Source organism: Thermobia domestica, chromosome 1 (genome assembly GCF_964235325.1).
Source record: "Thermobia domestica chromosome 1, izTheDome1.hap1.1, whole genome shotgun sequence".
Classification (NCBI taxonomy): Eukaryota; Metazoa; Arthropoda; class Insecta; order Zygentoma; family Lepismatidae; genus Thermobia; species Thermobia domestica.
The window spans coordinates 119,661,978-119,684,737 of record NC_137454.1 but is presented as its reverse complement, the minus strand read 5'-3'; the positions used below and the strand labels follow the sequence as shown (position 1 = coordinate 119,684,737).

The 22,760-nt window shown below is 36.3% G+C and overlaps 2 protein-coding genes across 2 annotated transcripts in view; both read right to left on the bottom strand.

Annotated features, from left to right (window-relative positions):
• LOC145688423 (transferrin-like) overlaps positions 1-1,972 on the bottom strand; it is a 147,458-nt gene extending 145,486 nt beyond the window's left edge. Inside the window, exon 1 of the mRNA XM_081762642.1 lies at positions 1,818-1,972. Within this exon, the coding sequence (XP_081618768.1) occupies positions 1,818-1,884 (67 nt within the window). The 5' untranslated portion in view covers positions 1,885-1,972. The remainder of the gene's footprint in view (positions 1-1,817) is intronic.
• Positions 1,973-12,508: 10,536 nt separating this feature from the next.
• The window catches only part of LOC145688416 (tubulin alpha-1C chain-like), a 32,794-nt gene continuing 22,542 nt past the window's right edge, over positions 12,509-22,760 (bottom strand). The window contains exons 2-5 of the mRNA XM_081762629.1: positions 21,536-21,758; positions 19,904-20,205; positions 16,872-17,399; positions 12,509-13,062 (exon numbers count right to left, since the gene is read on the bottom strand). Coding sequence (XP_081618755.1) covers positions 12,775-13,062; positions 16,872-17,399; positions 19,904-20,205; positions 21,536-21,758 — 1,341 coding nt within the window. The 3' untranslated portion in view covers positions 12,509-12,774. The remainder of the gene's footprint in view (positions 13,063-16,871; positions 17,400-19,903; positions 20,206-21,535; positions 21,759-22,760) is intronic.

Below are 22,760 nucleotides of genomic sequence, written 5' to 3'. Positions count from 1 at the left end.
CTCTCTTTCTTTGTGTGTGAAGTACTCATTAAACATTAAATAGCTTATCTAAATATTGCTCCTCACATACTTTACAATAGCTTGTTTGCGGTTTTATTTCCACATTAAAAATACTAAATACTACTTTTATCTCACAAGGGTTTTGTTTCGAAGTTGTTTTAGAGCATTCAAATATAACTCTTTAATAACGTAATGGTATGTTATATATGATTCACGCAAAATAATGTCGTGGGTGGCCATAACAAGGGCTATTTATAACATATTCGCTGAGAATGTTTTGCTTCGTTATACAATGGTGTATTACAATGTTTGTTCATTTCGGAGTTAAAGGTCACTTTTCATACCTTGACATGAAACGTGCATCTACAGCTTAAGATTGGATCTAAACCACATGAGCTTCCACCGGGAAGAAGTCGGGATTTCTACACCAACGGCGAAAGTATCAACCAATTAGCCAAAGATAAAATTTGTGTTTGTAATGGTCCAAGTAAATAGTACGCATTTGTATTTCATAGTTTACTGTTTCTGGTTTTTCAGGCTTTAAAAGTTTCTGTGAAAATTGGAATATTGACAAACAACAACTTATGTACTGTATATTCTTCCTAATGAAATGAAATCAAGTTTTACGTCCAACGTTTATGCCGGCTAGGCTAAAGAAGACGATGATGATGAGAAATGAATGAAAATGGTGGAATGAAGAAAGTGGGAGGAAACGGGGGAATCCCGAGAAAACCCACGCTCACGGAGTTTGTCCACCGAAAGCTCACTTGGTTCTTCATAATGAGTTCATAATACATGTTTTTTTTTCAAATTTGGATGTATATACACAATTTCATTTCACGATTTTTTCAGGAAATGGAAATTTGTATTTAACAGATTAATATTTTTAATACGGTATAGAGCTTTCTTCGGAGGGGCAGAGTGATAAATTTGATGTGTATGATCTGAAGCGAGAATAGTTTATAATGTACCAAATAGAATAATTAGCATAAGTTAACATTTTTGCAAGTTTGTTTAGCGTCATTAAATCGTTTAATCAAAAAATTTACATTTCCGTGCTAAAACACAAATCATTTAATTTGCATTCTGCAAATGAAAATGTCCACTAATCATAATGTAATGCGAAGCTAGAATTTCATTTATATATCTCATGATTTTAGTGATGCTATTTATTTGTGTGTGATTTTAGTAAAATTTTCTTGCTATAAATGCTTTAGTGTAAATAATGATTTTTCTTCATATTTGACTGGAATTAGGATTAAGAATTACATTTCTGGGCTTCCAGTATCTCACGTGTGAGGGATAACATCCCTTGGCGATCACACTACTCGAGGAAGTGAGAAAGGGAGGACAGCCTGGAACTTTTAAGTTAGGTACCATACCATCATTTGACCGGTCGGAATGAGGAGAACCCAGATAAAACCTCAATCAGGATGTCTGGCCTGAAAATAGTTTTACACCTATCTGACCGAGTGTCACCACTGGAAATCGAACCGCTCGCACTAAAAGCAAGAACGTTAGCAACTACTCTACGCGGAGCCTACGTATTTGAAGACACTAAGTGAAGGTGATTTCTCGAATACAAGTGTAATATTGAAAAAGAACATTACATCTCCACATAATTTCATCGCTGGTATTCGTAGGCATTAGGAAGATATAGGTCTACCTCCCTTTTTGTTTTAAAAAATATATTATTCACTATGTGTTTTGTTAATCGCAGTTGCATTCTTTCACGAAATTGTTGTAAAGCACTAGTTAAAATTTGTAAATATTTATATGATATTGTTGAATGATTAATATAAATGCCCAAAACTTACATGTTTGAAAGTGATGTGCGGTGCTGATTGATAGAAAGACGAGTACCAAATACCACGACGAATACATGCTGAACTGGAAGTAGATTGTCACTGTTTTGACATGTGAGATGCTTTATAGTAGTTCAATATCCACTCTTTTCCTTGTGAGATGTGACCAATCACTCGCACTGCACACAACACGCATGCGCGACTATCAGAAGCTCTCCGGTAACTGTTGAAAGAAATCAAGACGATCTGCCAAGAAGGGGAAGAAGATTAATATGTATACCAGGTAGGTTTGCCAAGAAGATTCTCACATTGGAAATTTTATGGATGCTACAAAAAATAATAAAGATTTTTTTTTTTCATTTTTCTCGCTTTCCTTTCCATAAACCATGATATAACGAATCGTTGCTATAGTAACTAATTTTAAGTTCCGCGGCGGCGAAGAGTGGAAGGATATTACGAGCGAGAAAAGGTGAATGTGTCTTCTCGCATTTGCTCGCAAATACGTAAGCATACGAAGATTTAATAATGGTGTTTCATTGTTTGTTTGCGATGAACGGTAAAATGAATGTAACGAGGCCAATAATGATCAACGGCTCCACATTTTTAACGCCTTATGAATCAAACATCAAACGACTTCGACCATCATATGAGTTTTATCCAATTACATTACTACATGTTAACTGTACAAACATGTGACTATTCTTCATTCCCCCTTTAGAAATTGCGTTAATTTCTCAACGTGTGTGTGTGTTTTGCTTTCGTTGTGTGCTGGACCAGTTCTATTACTCTTGTCCGTGAAATACGGTAGTTGTTCCAGATTTCTACTGTCAGAAGTAATGGCATTTTCTACTAGAAATGTTTCTATGTTTAATCAAACAATCTACTTTATTTTAGTGAATACATTAACAAGTGTTTTGGTTTTCGTCTGTGAAAAGAATTGTGGTTGATGTTAATACAATAGTACCATAATGCTAGGAATAATATCTCATGTTTTTTCCACTCATAACTCAAAACTGTTTCTGCAATGTTATATATTAAAAAAAAAAAAAAAAAGAAGATAACTACGGTAAGCGATTTAAAAATATATTATAGTACAGGTAATATTGTGTTAACATAATTATCTGGTTACACTATTTCTAGATGCCTTTTTTCATTCTTTTACTATGTGTTTAATGTATAATTGCAATATCGAATGCCAAGATACAGTGTTATAGCTATTATGATTATGTTCAGGTACGTAGCAAAAACGCTTTGCTCCTTTAATTCTACTGTATGTTATTGTTATTCAAGTATGCTAACAAGTCTGATACAGCAAATCTTTGATTTCGATAAAATATAACGTTAGATGTTGTTCGACCAAGATCTTAGAGAAAGATTTACAATAATATTGTTTATGCACTTTTTTCGTTCCTGCGTTTTTTAAAAAGATTTCTACAATATTATTACCGTTTGATGAGAAAAAATGTGTCGACAGATTATATATATAGATATACATATAGGGTGAACTTGAAAGATGTGCACAAGCTCCGGGAGGTGATTCGTGACATGAAAAGAAGACAAACAGTCCTCTTGCATGTTGTCGAATTCCACTTCGTGTACGAGTGTCAGAGGTGCCAACTTGAAATCGAAAATAGAATCGTGACAGTTGGAACGGAATAGAAAGATGGGCACATCAATGCACCATGCAAGAGGAATTTTTGTCCTCTTTTCATGTGACGAATCACCTCCCGAAGCATGTGCACGTCTTTGTATTTCGTTCCAATTGTCACGATTCGAGTTTCGATTCCAGGTTGGCACCCCTGTCACTCGTACACCACGGGGAATCCAACAATATGAAAGAGGACGGTTTGTCTTCTTTTGATGTTACGAATCGCCTCCCGGAGTTTGTGCACATCTTTCATTTTCAACGATATATATATATATATATATATATATAATGAAATATTCAAATCGATATACCTTATTCGTTGAACAATATGCTAATGTGCTATGTGTGAGTGTAAAAGCTCATGCATAGTTTTTAAGAATATAGAAAAAAATTAATTAATTTATAAACCTAAAAGTTGATACTGATCAACAATCATGTCACTTATTGAGGTGAAACGGAAAACTTTTTTATTTAACATCCCACAGTTCTGCCCGTTAGTCTAAAAGGGAAGGATGATTAATGAAAGTGAATGATTGTGAAAATTATTTTTTCTACCCTCCCACCGGAATCGAACGCAGGACCATATGCACCAAAGGCACTAGACCAGCGGGGAGTACTAAGGTATAGATGTTCGTCCAAGTTCTTTAAGATCGATTCACTACAGAAAGAGCATGTAATGGAATAAGTAAAATACCTGGGTAGTATATGCACTTCTTTTTCGTTGTTGCCACCTTCTTTCAGAATAAGATAAGATTTAGGCGACCTTGTCAGACATAATAGTACAATTCTAAAGAGGATTCGAATTCTAGAATTGCCTTATTAAAATCTATCCAATTTATATTTTTGTTACCATCGGAAATCTAACCATAACCTTCATGAATCTTGTGCATATTGGTTAAGAATCCTTGGGAAAGAGGAAACTATTGTGTATCATATTATCTCCATGGGATTTTAGATACTGTTTTTATCGTCTGGAAGTTAGAAATAGTTATTTAGTTATTTTCCTCTAGGGTGATCCCCGCGAATATAAACTGGCATAGTTCCAATAAAGAGACGTGCAAGGAAATTTAATGTGCGGATGCAGCTGCAGTCTCTCCACATGCCCAGTCTTAAGTTACTTCTAATGCACTGCTGTTACATGCAAAACATAACAGCAAGACTTCGTCTTGTTGTCTGCGTAGTTAATATCATAAAGGAGGTCGTCAAAATGAGCCGATTACGGTGACTGAACGTTTTTCCTTGTACGCATTTACCTTTTATATTTTTTTCAATGCAACATGTGTTGTTCAAGCCTTTATCTTTTTGGAATATCTAATAGTACTTGAACGCATTGAAATAGATCCTTGTAAAACAAATAAACGCGTCAATGTAATCCACCATACATTTAGACCTGAATCCTCGCATTTGGTTCCTTAAGAGCATCCTCATATTTGGATCTGGAAACCAGATTTTATGACTTGTCTGACTACGTATAAGTGCTTGGATCTTATTTTTCAAGGTCTATATTTCATATAGAATGAGTTGATTTTAGTTTAGCGTCCCTTTCAGCAGCGAGGCTATATGAGACGTGGACCTACTGATTAACGTGGAATCCGAACCACATGAACTCCCGCCGGGAATCGAACCCGGGTCTCCCATGCTAAAGGCGCGTACGCTAACCGCTTAGCCACGGAGGAGCTCTCATATAGAATGAGAATAAATTGGAACTTTAAACTGCAAATAGATATGGAAGAAAATAAGAAAGAAAATCGTCACTAGAGATATTTTAAATTTCGTTAATCTATTTTATCAGAACGCATTTTACAGCATCTTGTTTTCAATTGTGATAAAAAAAATAACAGTTATTAGATCAACTTTATATTATGGAGCAGTTATGGGCAAACTATAGTCCGCGTGCCAGATACCCTAAAGTGTTTAATCTGTGATAAGATTCCTAATCTGATGAACGGGGAAAAAAGAATAAAGTTACTTTGAAAGAATTGTATTAAAAACAGACTGACAGAAAGTATCAGTTCTTAGAATCAATGCATCCTAGTTCAGAGAAGATTATGAGAAACTTAAATCATTAATAGAGCTTAATATTAGAAGTGTTTTGTAAAATGTGTCAGTGATGTTTGTAGTAAATTATGTGTATTGGCCTGTTTAAAGTTTCTTTCTTTTTTCTTTGACTCTCTCCTTAAAAAAATTAATCACTGATATAAAGCATAAAGGTAATTTTAAGGAAAACTTCTGATTAGAATAATATGAAGTAGTGGAAAATAATAAAAATACTTAACAAGATAAGTGGTATATAAGAATATTCTTCGCAATTCAAGGATATTTTTTTGTTTCTTGACGCACAAAATAGACACTACATGGAATCGGTATTAATTGAAGAATTGAGAAGGAAAGCATAATGTCTCTAGTGTTAAGAGCAGTCGTACTTCCAGAAAAAATGTTCCGGGGGGCAGACTTAGTATTCCGGGGGGGACACTGCTGGTACTATTCTATTAATTATTATATTATAGACGTATTATTTTGGTCTCCTCCAGGGGGCACTTTCAGAGCTCCGGGGGTCAGTGCCCCCCCAAAAAAGTCATGTCTGGAAGAAATACTGGTTAAGAGAATGGAGAAACCGAAGATTAGAGCAGGTCTTCCATACCACTGATGGAAATTTAACATAAGACGAATACTAAATTCAATTCTTTGTAGATAGAAAAGTCCAGATAAAAAAGCCAAATCTCTAAACCCAGTCTAAAAGAAATAGTATTCTTCCTTGTATGCACATAAACTAACTGTTGCACCGAAATGTTATTACTGTTTGTGGACAATCAATATTGCAGTTTGCTTTCTACTACAGTATACAATACACTTATCTTGATATATCTAGATCTAAAAAAAAAAAAAAAAATAGCAAAACATATACCTAAGTCTTCCGTGTTCCCATTAACGATAAATAAAGTTGTCCTCTGAAAGTAGTTCATTGCCCCTAGGTTTGTTTTTGTTTATGATCTTAGAGAGATGAAACGTGTAAATACATTTCTTCATTCTTTTTTTTTTTTTTTTTTTTAATCTTCGCAAATTCACACGTGCAAGTACAATTTACATATTAAATTTACAAGGAAGTTCACACTGTGTGAAACACACAAACACATATACAAATACAGAAATGCAAAACAAAAATATGGAAATATCCATCTATGAATATTGTCTCTTGGTCTTACGTAACAATTTTCAAAGGAGCGTAATGACTACTTTTTCAAACATGTATTTTCCTAACTTATGCTGTATACGTATTAATTTTTTCAACGCACTTTTAACAATCTTTCAATACTAAGTGAACGAACGATTTGAGAAAGCTTCGAATTAAGAACAAGTTTCGTGAGTAATGTTTCCCTCTGCTCTGCTGTACACACATGCCTGTACCAACAATTCCACGCGCTTAACAATGCATTTGCACGTTTGGTGTAAACATTATTCGTCAGTTCTGTGTTCAAAAGCTGTTACTTTATTTTTTTGCACTACTTGTGTTTTTTGACTCTCATACTGCTTTGTATAGTTCAGTATTACCCTTTAAAAAGGATAGTGTTATTTTTATTCTATATTCTTCATCACAGAAAAACACTTCAAAAAATAATGCATATAGTACCATGTTTTTGTGGCTAGAATAGATTAATTGTATTTAGATTAATTTCAATGGAAGAAATAATTTTGATTTACATAATTTGGGAACAAATGAAAGTCACTAGGGGCGAGGTCGGGTGAGTAGGAAGGATGTTACAACACATCAAAACCAGTAGCATGGATTGCGGTACCAGTAAGATGGCTTTTGTGGGCAGGAGCATTATCTTAATGGAGCAGCACTGTTGGCTGCAACAACCCGCGCCGTTTTTCCTTGATTGCTTCGAGTAACTTAGGGATTAGGGCTGCATAATAGGCCCCCATGATAGTGTGTCCAACCTCCAAGTAGTCAATAAGGAGCACACCCTTCGCATCCCCAAAAATTGTGGCCATATCCTTGCGTGCTGATGCTTGTACCTTGAACTTGCGTGGGGTAGTCGAACTGCTTTGCCGCCACTCCATGCCTGTCGTTTGGACTCGGGATCATAGTGGTGGAGCCACATCTCATCCACTGTCACAAATCTATCACAGAACTGTCTCAGATTTGCCCCCATAATCTCCAAACCAGCCCTTGAACATCGAACTCTGTCTTTCCGATGTTCACCAGATAACATTTTGTGTACCCATCTCGCTGACACCTTTCTGAATCCCAAGTGTTCATGCACAATGGTTTTCACTGAGCCTACAGAGATGTGCATGATGTCTGCTAACTGTTGCACCTTGATTCGTCTGTCTGCTATAATCGTATCATGCACAGCATCAATGTTTTCTGGGGTGCATGCTGTTGTTAGAGGACCAGCACCAGGGGCCTGTTGACAGCTTTCAATGCCGCAACGAAAGTCGCGGTACCAATTCTTTACCACCGGAGGAAGGAGCCCCATCACCCAAAACACTGATCATGTCCTCATGAATCTCCTTTGGGCTTAACCCCTATTTCCTTAACGCCATAAGGAAAATCAAAGATAGCAACCAGGGCCTAGAGTTGAATGGTATTCACCAGGTTATGGCATATGCTGACGGCAAATTTAATAGGGGATGATAGGAGAACAATAGAAAGAAACGCAGAGATCTTATTAAACGCTTGCAGGGACATGGGCTTAGAAGTAAATGCAGAGAAAACTAAATACATGGAAGTGCGTCGGGACCGTAATACGGCAAATTGTGGATGCGTTAAAATATTGAATAATACTTCTGATACAGTGGATACTTTCAAATATTTAGAATCGATATTAACAGACGAAAATCATATTCACGAAGAAATTAAATGTCGACAAAAGCAGGGAATTCGTGTTACTATTCAGTTCAAAATCTCTTGACGTCGCGAATTCTGTCGAAGAATTTGAAGCTTAAAATATATAAAACGATAATCATGCCGGTTGTTCTGTATGGTTGCGAAACATGGTCGCTCACTCTGAGGGAAGAACATAGACTGAAAGTATTTGAGAATAAGATCCTGAGAAGAATATTCGGACCCAAGAGGAACGGGAATGGGGAATGGCGGAAACTTCATAACGAGGAACTACATAATTTATACGGTTTACCCAACATTGTTAGGGTCGTCAAATCTAGGAGGCTCAGATAGGTAGGTCATGTAGCCAGAATGGAAGAAAATAGGAACGCTTTCGAAGTTATAACTGGAAGTTCAATCGAAAAGCAACCATTAGTAAGACCTAGGCGCAGATGGGAGGACAATATTAAGATGGATCTCGCAGAGATAGGAATACAAAGTAGAAACTGGATCCAATTAGCTAAGGATAGAAGTCAGTAGAGAGCTTTTGTGAACGCGGCATTTAACCTCCGGGTTCCATAGGCCATAGAGTTAGTTAGTTAGTTACTTGATGACATCTCGTTGTTCGGTTTTCTCTATTTTTCAAGCTAGATGCCACCTCTCACACCTGAAACGACAAAAAAGAATATTAATATAGCAGAATATTTAATATAGAATATTAATATGGTTCTGAAATTTAGCATATAGATATCTAAGACATTAGGCTACAATATCCCCCAACAGCTATCCCAGCTCAAATATTTTAAATGTGCCCGGTACAATAATTATTGAACCTCCCTCGTATATATAAGCACGAAATAGTTGTAAAACTGGGGCCCCGCACCACCTAAGGCCGGCCCTGATCACTGTGGTGGTAATTGTTCCTTAAGATCGGTAAATAAGTATATAATTCTCAAAATTATGAAAATACCTGAAGAAAACACAACTCACGTGATTAATTCGTGTGAGACTACAGTTAGCCTCCAGAACAACTCTGATTCGTTGTGGAATGGAGACACGTAAGCCATGAATAGTTTCCGTAGAAGTATTACAGCCAACACCAAAAGTACCACCTTCTTGACTGCTATAACTTTATTCGGGTTCAGATTCCATATTAAGTTATAGATCCGCGTTTCATATAGCCTAAGGGCTTAAAAAACGCTAACTACAAGGGTCGCTCAAGATTGACCGGGATTTTTGTACGTAAATAATCGATGAATAGCCGGATCATGATTAAACTTGCAGGTGACGTAATATATTCCTTCTCGAGTAACTAGCGCCCGGCATGACGTATTTGGCGCATGCGCAGCAGTTGCAGCGAACATGGCGGCAAGCAGTGTGTCTGTGGAGCAGCGGTGTGTAATCAAATTTCTTGTGAAGGAGAAAGTTAAACCAGCTGAGATTTTCAGAAGATTGCAAACACAGTATGGTGAACAAACGATGCCATGGACGAGAGTGCACGCATGGTGTGAACAGTTTCGCGAAGGACAGGAGCTGGTGACAAAAGAAGTGCATGAACACATTCGCCCAACTGCAGTCACACCAGTGAATATCGCACATGTTGAGCAAATGATTCTTGAGAACCGGCGAGTAACAGTGCGGAATATTGCTGCCAAGGTGAATATCAGTGTCGGAAGTGTTGAGTCAATTATACACGACCACTTACGCTTCCGCAAAATCTGTGTAAAGTAGGTTTCCTGCCAGCTGACATTTGATCAGAAGTGGACACGCATAACGGTCTGTTAACAGCTTCTGAATCGGTTTCGAGTCGAAGGTGATAAATTGTTGCAATCCATCATCGCGTGTGATGAAACATGGTTGCACAATTCAACACCAGAGACCAAAAGAATCAGCATGGAGTGGCGGCATAAAAGTTCCCCGCCGCCCAAGAAAAGAAAAACGCAGGTATCCGCTGGAAAGATCATGGCAAGTGTCTTCTGAGACATGAAGGGTGTTATTCATGTGGATTTTCTGGACAAAGGGAACACAAGAAATTTTCTTCTTCCTAGGCTGTGAGAACATCATTAAAATCTCAGCCTCAACTTAAGGAAGTTTCCTCATTGGGGAAGGCCTGTTCAACCTGTTTCTGCGTTGAATAAGGAAATAATGAATAACTCAACTATAGATCGTCCCTTTATACTGGACTAGTCTTACTCGAAATGTTTTCAACTAGCTAACAGTTTTTGTGCATCATCAAGTAAGTGGTCGGTAAGTGGTAGGTAAATGTTTATGTTTATCCCATTGTATTCCTAAACTGGTGGCCCGGATTCGAATCGAGACGGGTCTTAAATTTTTAATATGCTTCAGTTTCGATTTCAGCTTACACTCAGTGTGATATGCAAGATCTTGTCCTGTGGAGAAGGAAAGAGATGTTCGAACTAATAGATTGATGGGAATTGTAGTAGGTTCATGAATGGAGACAAAGATTTACAAACATATTTCCTTCAATTGTTTAAGATTTGATATTTTCAGTTAATTTCAATCATTTTGTAACTCATGTATAATCAATGCTTTTTCTTTCTTTCTTCTCGCACGTAGTATGTAGTAAAATAAGATGTTATACACACACAACGGATTATAATGTCATTGGTATATGACACTCATTGGACAACATGCTCCAAACATTACAGATTAATCTTAAATTGGAGACATTTTCCGTGTATCAAATGCACAGCAAAAGCATGTTTCAATGTTCCACAATCTTTCCATCTGTCATCTCCTGCTTCGGTGTAAGTTGGGTTACATCTGCCAGACGTATGTGATACCAGCAAAAATACTGGACTCGATTTAATGGAGTTTTAGCAGTAAGAAGGAGATACTTTTACTGCTTACCATTACCATGCACTGCAGCACTCAGTTCTATCGGTAGGGAGGGAGAAGGATGCCTACTGCAGATTCTGAGATGTGAAACTGTCCAATTTGTTCAATAATATTGAAATCTCTGGATTAGGTATGCCAGATTGGAGTTTAGTTTTATGGAACCTAGCCTTAACGATTCCAGCAGGGTCAATTGGTGCATTGCAATTGTGGTGAATTATGTCATTTGTCGGAAATATCTGAATCATAGTTTCTTATTGACGACCAAAAATGTCCACATAATCAGCGTTAGTAATGCGTCCTGTGAGCGTAATCACAGGACCACAGAATACCAGACAATCGCTGACCACAGTGTCAAAGAACCACTGCTATGTTCTGTGATACGGAAAAGACATATCGGAGCATAATCTTTTCCGGTCGTTCGCCATGTATATATATAACCTGTTGTTGGAAACAAGATGAAAAGAGACTCATTGCACCATATGTTTCCAATTACTTGTGGTCTGCTTGCATGTACTCAGCATCATTTTGAACGCGCCAAAGCGTTGTTGCCGGTGATTACCGGTTAAGAAAATGTAACCAGTTTCAGTTCGAGTTTTGTTTTGTCGATTTTGGGATTGAAGTTACGGGCTTTTGCCCTTGTCTTCTATTTGTAGTGGGCTTCCTGTCGTGGTTGATAGCGTTTTTTACGTTTCAGAACCGCCACTGTCGCAGGTTCTTGCGTTGGAGTCATGTCGGGCACTTGTTATGGTGGTCGGGGCATTCTATAGATCAGGCGATGGTTGGCATGTGCCAATCTTCCTGAGGTGCTGTTCGTCGGAGTGCTGGATGTGGTGCCAGAAGGTGAACTCTCCAAGTGTTGTTATGTATTGCAATTCGCGTCGGACTGTGATTGGTTCCATAGGCTCCTTAAGTCCTTCAATCATCTCTGCCACATTCGTTCTATACGCTCCTCGGTGACAATCTTATCCAATGCTCAATGTTTTCTGTCACTAGGGCTATTGTTTTGTTATAAGCTCTACAGATACTCATCACCTTGGATACTATTTCTCAAGACACATCTATCCCACTGACCACCTTAGATACATATGCGCCAACGAACTACCCACTTACAATTTTACCTGTACGACATACTTTTCCTAACATAGTTTTTCGGATTAATCAATTGCTTACCTATAGTGGCTAGTGTGTGCTCTTTTAGTGCACGAGGTCCGGAGTTCAATTCCCGTTAGGGAAACTAAAATACTTTCACAATTATTCACTTTCATAAATAATCCGCCTTCTTTAGCCTTAGAGAGAGAACGGTGGGAAATTAAACTTAAAAAATAATTGATTTCGCACTAATGCTGTACTTGCAGAATTTCATAATACTTACGATTCTGAAAATTTTATTTGCTGATATATAGAAATATATACAATTAATAGTACTCATTTTAAATAGAAATCGATTTTTTTAAAATTGAAAATTCATTTTGTTGAATCATAGCATATAAACGCAGCACTTTACATTTTATTTTTTCCCTGATTTTGTTTTATTTCGATTCTTTTACGCTGACAGAACAAGTCTCCTCTGATGTTGCCGATTAGTAATTTCCGATAAACAACGGTCTTGAAGACGAAATGTTTCCAACTAGTGTTTAGTACTCATCATCATCGCCAGCGTGGCCGCTTCTCTCCATCTCCTCGAAGTCCATCTCAAGGGTTGCGAGATCGTGTCTTGCTTCACCAAACTCTCCTTCCTCCATTCCTTCAGACACATACCAATGAACAAAGGCACGCTTACCGTACATCAGATCAAACTTAGTGTTAAGTTTACTAAAGGCTTCCGCAATGGCTGTCGTGTTGCTCAACATACACACCGCTCGATTTACTTTGGCCAAATCGCTGTCTGGAACCACTGTCGGAGGCTGATAGTTGATGCCCACCTGTCAAAATTAGAGTAAGGCTTAAGAATTATATGAGTAAACAACTAATTAGAAACATTCAAAAAGTGAGATGTTATGGCAATAAGAAAATAGCATAATGCATTAATCATAGGAAACACGTTTTGAACCAAACCTGGAAGTCGAAGAGAGTTTTTAAAAACTTACTTATTTATGAGTAAAATAAATTGGAGAGAAATACACGAACGAGTGAGTGTTAAGAGTAAAATAAATTGGAGAGAAGTGCGCCAGTGAGTGAGTGTTAAGAGTAAATAAACTGGAGAGCAGTACACCAATGAGTGAGTGTTAAGAGTAAAATAAAATGGAGAGAAGTACGCCAGCGAGTGAGTGTTAACAGTAAAATAAATTAGAAGTACGCCAGTGAGTGTGTTAAGAATACTGATTTGATTGTTTGTTATAATATTACAGTAGGGTTCCCAACTGTCCCGGTTTGGGCGGATCTAATTAGGAGTATTACGGCTTGTCCTTAAGGAAATTTTTGTTCACTTGTACAGTTAAAATCCCGGAATTCAATCTCCTGTCCCTTGAATAATGAATGTACAGTAATTGGTTACAAATATAAATAAATATGCAAATTTGCAACAATTGCAATCGCAAGTCATCTTCCTACCATTTCCGTGTATGTTCACGGGATTTCTTTTCTCATTTGCATTGAAAATCCTTTAAAAACAAGGCATTTTTTAAAAAACATTCTTTGTTAAAAATTTACATTTGATATTTTTTAATTATTTTTTTAATTCTAGCAGTCAAAAATTATCTATATCTAAGTAATTTGTGCCCTATTTCATCCAAATTTCCCAACATATTTTTTGGTCTAATCTTCTAGTGTTTATTATCTTTGTAGCACATCTATCCTTCAGTTGAAAACATTGTTTTTTTTCCATTACTTCAGCAGACATGTGTAACGCTCGCCTAGTCTAATATTTAGATAATGCTGTTGCAGTAGAGTTATTCATCATATATTTTATGTTCTTTGATTCTATGATTTTTATTTTGTCACAAATATATCAACAGGTAAAAAAAAAAAAAAAAAAAAAAAAAAGAGAGAGAGAGAGAGAGTCGATAGCTAACCCTACACACTGAAACTAAAAAGGTTAAAGTAAAATCAGGCTTTCTTCACTACCACAAGTTACTAAAAATGAAATGAAATCTTTAAGTTTTACGTCCCACGCTAATTGCCGGCTATACTAAAAGAGATGATGATGTTGAGAAATGAGGAAATGTATGAATGATGAAGAGAGTGGGAGGAAACGGGAGAACCGAGAGAAAACCCACGCACACGGTTTTTGTCCACCCCAAAGTTCACTTGGCACGCGCTGGGATCGAACCAAGGACCACATGCACGAGAGGTGAAAGCTCTACCACTGAGCCACCACTGCCCCCCACACAACTTGTCATTAAATCAACTTATGATATCCGAAAAACTCTAAAAAAAATTCCGTAGGTTATAGAAGTTTCTTTGTAAATCCACTATGCAACATGAGTTTAGCAGGTTTCTTTGCAGGTGTTATGACAAAAAGTAACATTATAGTATCAGAATAAAATAACATGAAAGAAATGAAATCTTTCAGTTTAACATCTCACGATTATACCCTTTAGGCTAAGGGAGACAACGATCTTGGCAAGTGAATAATGATGGAAGAATTGGTGGAATGAGAATATGGGAGGAAAGGAGAGTACACCTAGAAAAGCCACGGACATGTTGTTGTCCACCATAAACTTAATGGCGAGGGATCGAAACAGGAAACCCGCTCATCAGAGGTAAGTGCTCTACAACTGAGACACCGTGACCTCCCAAAGAACATGAAAGAGATCGTCCTGTTCACGAGTTATCTAATCATTGAAGACTTAGCAAACATTACAGTTTGTTTACCTAATATAAAAATTTACATCTTAACCGAATGATAGACGTTTGGAACATTCTTCCTAAATCAGATTTAAGTAAATGTTGAAGAAATTCGAATAAATCTTGGATATAAGTCATACACAATTCTTATTTGCAAGAAAAAGGTAATTCCTTTGAATAGTAAGAAAATAAGTATTTTAAAACAAATGAAAAATGAAATGAGACAAGCATATATACTAAAATATTTCGTTAATATTACGTTTCACCTTGTTGTTTAAGGCCGTGCCTAACGTTCTCAGCCAAACCATTTTTCTATATACAGTAACATAGTAAATTATTTCCACAAGAAGGAGTATTTGTCGTATGCAACTGTTTGAAAGACTCGAATTTCTCGTATTTATTTTCGAAACACCTTCTTAAGCAATATTCCATTGGCAACATTTGTAGCTCAACAGTTGAAAATATAATAGAAATTTAATAAAATACGTATGTATGTGTGAAAAGTTTTCCTTTATATTCTACACCTTCCTTACACTTACTTTCTATTTATCGTGTGTTTTGTTGTTGAAGATTCTTGGCAATTTCTATTAAAACATAATATTCTAGTCTATCTGTAAAATTACAAGATACTAGCACTCCAACGAAGAATGAAGCTCTTTATTTATCGGTTCTAAGCCTGCCTAATATTTCAGGCTAGGTACTCACAAAAATCTAGAGATAAAGCAACGTGTACTGAAGAGAGCACAAATATGGTAATTAAATGTTTAACTCTAATTTTGGATTTGTATTTTTTGGTTACACTATTAACATGGATATTGATATATTACAATGAGCAAGTGCTGAGCTACTTCGAACAAAATACATGACAGTCAGAATTTCTTATCAAGCTTTCCAGTTTGTGCTAGAAAGTAAACAACTATGCTCACTATTGTGAGAATGATCGATAAAATTTAACTGATGATTGTTAATGAATGAAGCGTTTCACATTGTATGTGATGTAGAGTGAAACTATCTCAAAATCTTAATTTTCAGCATCTGTTGTTTGTATCACAATACATACTTCTGGTATGATATTTTGATTTCTTAATAGGGAACAATAGATTTAGTCTATCTTTCAGATATCCAATTCATGACAAAAATATTGATTCTTGTGAAGAGTATGCCTGGAGTTGAAGTAATAAAGAGCAGAAATAATATAACTATTGAAAATTTTATTTAAAAAAGAAAAACTTTTAAAAGGTAAGTTTTTATAAAATGCACTAGAAAGGGGAAAATAATGTTAATGATGGGGTATAATGAACATATGCTACTAAGAGTAAAATAGTTGGGCGAGTGCAAAATGTTTTATAGATATGAGGGATGATGGTCGATAACAGAAAAGCCACTTAAATATCAAATTGCTTTTAACGTAAATCACCATCGTTTAGCTTGCCCACCGAAAATATTATGCCCTTTTAAGTGCATTTATAAGAACTTTGTTCTCAAAACTTTTTCTTAGGTTATTATTTATTTTTTAGTCTTTATTCAACAGCCTGAAATCAATTCTTTAGTCCTAACTTCCTTAACTGAAAAATACTTGGCTTCGAATGGGTGAAAGAACACTAGGAGAAAGACAATACTTCCTAACGTTTCTGTTAGAGGCACCAGATAAAGGTATTAAATCAGCACCTCTTTGTCATCCACTGAAAATAATGCATAATTAACTGACATTGCGTACGTGTACCTAATCTAAACACATTTGTAACAATTAATTTGTACATTAAAACGATAGGCTACAGCAAAACTAATGTAAAAACATTCCACTGTCGTCGTGTTTACGTATTTTACAAAACCTTGGTGCTCTAGCTATGGAAGTACGTGAAATTAAATTGGAAGATTTGTATCTAAGAAACCATCAAACAGAAAAATAGACTAATAAAAGCGTTCATTGTAGATAAGACCTTACCTTAAATCCTGTTGGACACCAGTCTACAAAATGGACACACCGTTTATTCTTGATAGCTGCAATCGCAGCATTGACATCCTTTGGAACTACATCTCCTCTGTACAAGAGACAGCAAGCCATGTATTTTCCGCTCCTAGTGTCACACTTCACCATCTGGTTCAGAGGCTCAAAGCAAGAGCTGGTGATCTCTGCTACTGTCAGTTGATCGTGGAAAGCACGCTCGCTGCTGACTACAGGGGCATAGCTGGCCAATGGAAAATGAATACGAGGAAATGGGACCAAGTTGGTCTGAAATTCGGTTAAATCCACATTTAGTGCTCCTTCAAATCGAAGAGAAGCCGTGATGGAAGATACCACCTGAGCAATTAGACGATTCAAATTGGAATAAGATGGGCGTTCGATGTTCAGCTTGGCCTTGCACATGTCGTAGATGGCTTCATTGTCAACCATGAAAGCACAGTCGGATTGTGTCAAGGTAGTGTGTGTCGTGAAGACAGCATTATATGGTTCAACTACAGATGTTGACATCTGGAATAATTTAATTCCTAATTACTCAAACAAGTTTCACATAATTTCCACACTTTTATATGACTAAGATAACTTTACATAAATTCTATATAAAATTATCCAATGAGCAATTTCGTAATTTTGACTTACTTTTGAATCTGCCTTCTTTGTCGGCTCTTTAAAGATTATTTAAAATCCAAAACTATAGGCCCCTTTCATAGTTTAGTGCATTAATATTTTCGCATAATCGAAACTTTCTACTCATCCCTTAAACAATATTGCTAAAACTACGAAGCTGAAATCAAAGCCATTTTTTATATTTTGAGAAAGGTTCAGATAAATTTTTAGGACAATCACGTTTAAATATCAAGCAGGAATGTTTAGAATTTAAAGTGTTGAAAAGTTTTGTATTAGTTTCTTTTCAAATCAAGAATATTCTTCGAAACATTTCAAAGGTTCTACTTATATAGAATCGTGTTGTTCTTGAAGTTTTAAATACCAATTCTTTCTCGATTTACATGTTTACAGTCATACCTGTATAAACTTTCCCTGGATTGCTTGATTGCAATCATTAAAACATAATGTATTGGATGCATGCAAAAGCTCTACTCGTGACTGGTATGCATATAGAAGTGTAACTCACTTAAGACTGTGTATAATCACCAGTATGATCAATGACCTCTTGCCATCTATCAGGTAGAAGATGAATCTCACGCTGATAAAATTCCGCAGGTTTGGAGTTGAAGAACTCACTTAAGGTAATTTTCACATCCACCTCATCAGCAAATGTTTCCCCGTGAAGAAGGTTTGTAAAGGTGAAAAAGGTGGAAATCTGTAGAGGTGAAGTCTGGAAATAGGGCAGATGGGGTAAAATATCCCAACCGAAGTCCATGAATGTCTAACGTCATGGCAGCAGTATGTGGCTCAGGGTTATCATGTTCTATAATGATCCCTTGAGATTGACAAGGCCTGGGTTCTTCAACCGCAATGATTCCTGTAGTCTATCTATCTGTTTACAGTAGAAGGTCACATTAATGCTGATTCGGTTTCAGAACCTCCTAATGAATTATGCCTTGAACATCCCATAACTCATTTGACAACGCCTTGGGATTAAGTTTTTGTTTGGACGTTGATGGAAGCAGTTCTGAAACACGACAGAGAGTCTTCTGTCAAGTAGAGGTCATTTTTGTAACGGGAAAGCAAAAGAAAACATGTCGTGATTTACCTTTCTCTTGAGTTGCACTCATCTGATGAGGAGGTCAACGATCGAACTTTATGCTAAAATCCAGTGCCATATGTCCTCTTTCCACTGTTGTGTGTACTTGTAATGTTTATAGTTCGATTAAGACTGACTTTTATGGCTTAGCCCAGATCCTCTTCGTCAAACGTTGATGGACGCTTGAACCGTGGTTATCTTGATAGTTTCTGTCGCTATCCCTGAATTCTCGAAACCAACGACGACATATCCTTTCATCAATTGCATCTTCACCATATACTTGCCTAATGTTACTCTAGGCCAAGGCCGCACTACTGTCCTTACCGAACACAAAACAGTAAACAGTATCTGATGTGTTACTTATTGGTCTCCGTTTCATCGGCACAACATTCTCTCCAGTTACTAGTCACTAGTGCCCACTAATTACCTGCTGCTGAAGTAGTTTTCTCGATAACATAACTACAACTCTTAGAGCGCCATCTATTCGTTCACAACACCTTTTACTAACGATCTATGACAAACGGGTAGAACTTTTGCACGTACCAAATATCTACAAGAAACCTTTAAATTTATTTGAGAATGAAGAATAGGGCCCTATACGTAAGAGAATTCCTTAATTACAATATTTAATTATAATAAGTCAGTGGCTAATCTAACAGAAGTAAAACCTTAAGGTCCTTAAATCATTTCAAACAAAGATTTCTTTGGTCATCTGTCAATTGTGCTATTACTTAATAGTCTAATAATCACATTCATGCTTTTGGTCTGTAATTGTAGTGAACAATAACAATATGCTGTGCATGAATTTTTTTCAGTGTTTATAAAATTAGAAGGTAGTTGAGTTTTATTTTAGTTGTAGTAACATCGAGTATAATACGAGTGTTAAGTAGTTACGATGAGAAAGAAAAGTTGCAGCAATTGATAAATAGTAAGACGAAAACCCAAAAAATCCTCAAACGTGATGCTACTCTAGAACTGTGATCCTCTTTAATTCTTATGATTGATGTACTAGAGGTACAGCAGAATATGAAGTCTTATTTTAAAACCTTGCTCTCAAACACTGTTTAAATTCTATGTTCTGTAACGTATGTATACGATAATTTAGTATTTGGTTTGAAATAATGATTTTTAAACAGCCAGAAAAGATTTAAATTTGCCTGATTTGTTTCTGCTAGGGATGCGCACGGGACCAGAGTTGAGGTAGTCTCGTCTCCTCTCGTTTACAAGTCTAGTTCCTGCATGTAAATAATAGTATAGGCCCTTTAAACAAGATCATGTACACAAATTTCATCTTTCCTATCAATTTTACCTGTGGTGCAGGATATACTCCAAATTCCAGTTTACACTTCTTTCCATAACTCGTACACAGTCTTTCAATCAGCAAAGATGACAGACCAGATCCAGTGCCACCTCCATAAGACCTGAAGATCAGAAATCCTTGAAGACCATCACATTTATCACAAATCTTGCGAATACGATCCAAGACTTCTTCAATGACATCACGACCCACAGTGTAGTGACCTCGAGCATAGTTGTTAGCTGCGTCTTCCTTCCCTGAAATCAATTGGTCAGGATGGAATAATTGTTTATAGAGCCCAGTTCTCACCTCATCTGAAACAGAGAATTTTAGCATTACACAGCTTTGTGGTATGGTGTAAATTTAGGATTATATATACATAATTAATACATTCCTCAAAACTTAAAAGAATAAATGGTATTAAGAAGAATGGCACTAATTTCGTAACTACTAACTAAAACATTGCAAAAAAAAAAAAAAAAAACGCAGTATGTTTCGAAAGTATACTGCATAAAGTGTTAAATAAATTTTGAAAACAAATTGTTGTCCGACATTTGATACTTGTAAAAGACATGCTTAGTTATTTCGTATATACAAGAATAGTCTACGATCCTTAGTGGGGTGAAAACAAAACTCCTTGGTCTATTTTCTTGTTCGTTCTAGTCATCAGTACTTAAAGTACAGACATAAACATTTTTAGTGTTTTGTAGGAATTTAGATGTGTTAAGATTTGGAAGAACTTAATATCTATGTAAAAAAGAAGAAGAAGAAGAAGTAACTGAATTTGTAATATTATATTTTAATTGGATACACTGTAAATTAAGAAAAAATTCTACTAGGCAGTCGGAGAGATATACGGGCAGAAGTAGGACACTCAAGTGATTGTGGCAATTAGTGTACTTAATAAGAACAATTAAATATATTCTGGGTTATATTAATTTGATAAACATAGCAATCCGTTGGTATAGTGCGCGATTAGGAGAGAAAGTGAGATATATAGATATATTTTATGGAATCAGAGTTGTGAAGATATTATGATATCCACTCGATAAAACGGAAGGTTTGTATGTTCAATTAGGAAGTTTCGGGATGTCCGGACCCGATGGATCCCCCTAGGGTGGGCCTCTGTACACGTACTAGCCACTTGATCAGCGGGGAGGACTAATAGTGTTTGAAAAAAGCAAATATGACTTTGCCTGCCATACTTTATATCCTCCTTATTACCTTTACTAGTATTCGACTTATATAAAACCTCAGGGTAAATTTATTTATTTACTGCATTACACTTTATATGGCATCACTCTTAGCTGAAGCTACGCTTATTTCGGATTTATGCAGTGTTCACAGCTCTAAAAATAGTTCGCTGTTGTTTAGTATCACTTTTAAATTGAATATTTTTATTATATTATGTCCAAGCTTGAAACTTATTAATAGAAGATTGATTGGAGTTTAAAATCCCCTTTCAGCACTGAGGCTGTATGAGATACGTACGTGCAGTTTGACATTAAATCTAAATCAAATGGGCATTTGCTTTAACTGAGGATCGACGCCAAAGAACGCTAATCACAGAGAAGCGCTGCTTAAACGAGAGCAATCGACCAGTAATAGTAACATGTAAGATAGATGCTCACAACTATAACTTACCTATAACAGTAGGTTCAAGATCTACATGAACAGCTCGAGGGACTTGCTTTCCTGCTTCTGTCTGGCTAAAAAATGTTGAGAAGCTGTCATCAACGGATCCAGCTACTTTGTCCGAAGGGATGCTTCCGTCAGGTTGAATTCCATGTTCCAAACAATATAACTCCCAACAGGAACTTCCAATCTGAACTCCAGCTTGGCCAACGTGAATTGAAATACATTCCCTCTGTGTTGAAAAAAAGGGCAAAATTATGCTCAAAATCATATATTTATTAATACAAGTATTTTAAAAAACTGTTATTTGAATGTGTAATTACAATTGATTTTAGATTAAGTATATATTGCGAACCATGGCTCTCTTTGCAAGTTATTTTACAATATCGAAAGTTTAGTGTAGTCTCCACTGCGTTAAATAATTGTCGTGGATCTTACCATGCGATTGGTAATCTGGATAAGCTTTTTTCATAATTTCATAGTGGATCTTGTGTTTGTGTGTGTGCAAGATATTATCTTAGTAGGGATTTAAAATTGGACACTACTATACTAATCCAACAAAACTACATAGCAACTATGTGGATAACAAGTGGAAATTAAATAGTCACTACTTTTCTAGAGAGTTAAAATATCAAAGTCATCTTGCATACACCATTGAATGTCAAGTGGTTGATTACCTGCATGAAATTCTGTTGTGAAATTATAAATCATATTCAGATAGAGCTCAAAATTAACAGGCTTATCAAATATAATAAAAATTAAAAGTACTAATCTAAGTTCTGCAACCCGAAAACTTTACACTTTGCTAATTTTGCAAGGTTTAATGGTAGAATGAGCCCCTGGTAGTTAACTTTCAGTGCAATGTTTTGACACATACAGACACACACAATAAGAACGAAAAATATATATTTTGTGAGAAGAGAGAAATGGAGAAGATAGTCGTGTTCGTTAAAAATACATACTCTCTCTGTGTATAACAATGCTCCGTCATCTCTGGGTTGGGTGAGTCGGGTCTGTCCGGATCACATTTCTGGTGGGTCATGAGTCAGATTACTTCCAAATAACGGGTTACAAAATTCGTCATCAGTTCCATCTTTGTTGTGTATCTGATTCAAAATATCCTTACTGAGAACCGAACCCAGGACAACACTCACGGAAAGTATACGTGTTAGCTACTTGGTACGAAGTTATTTGGGATAGGCATTCTTTAGAAAACGGTTAATATGCTACGAGT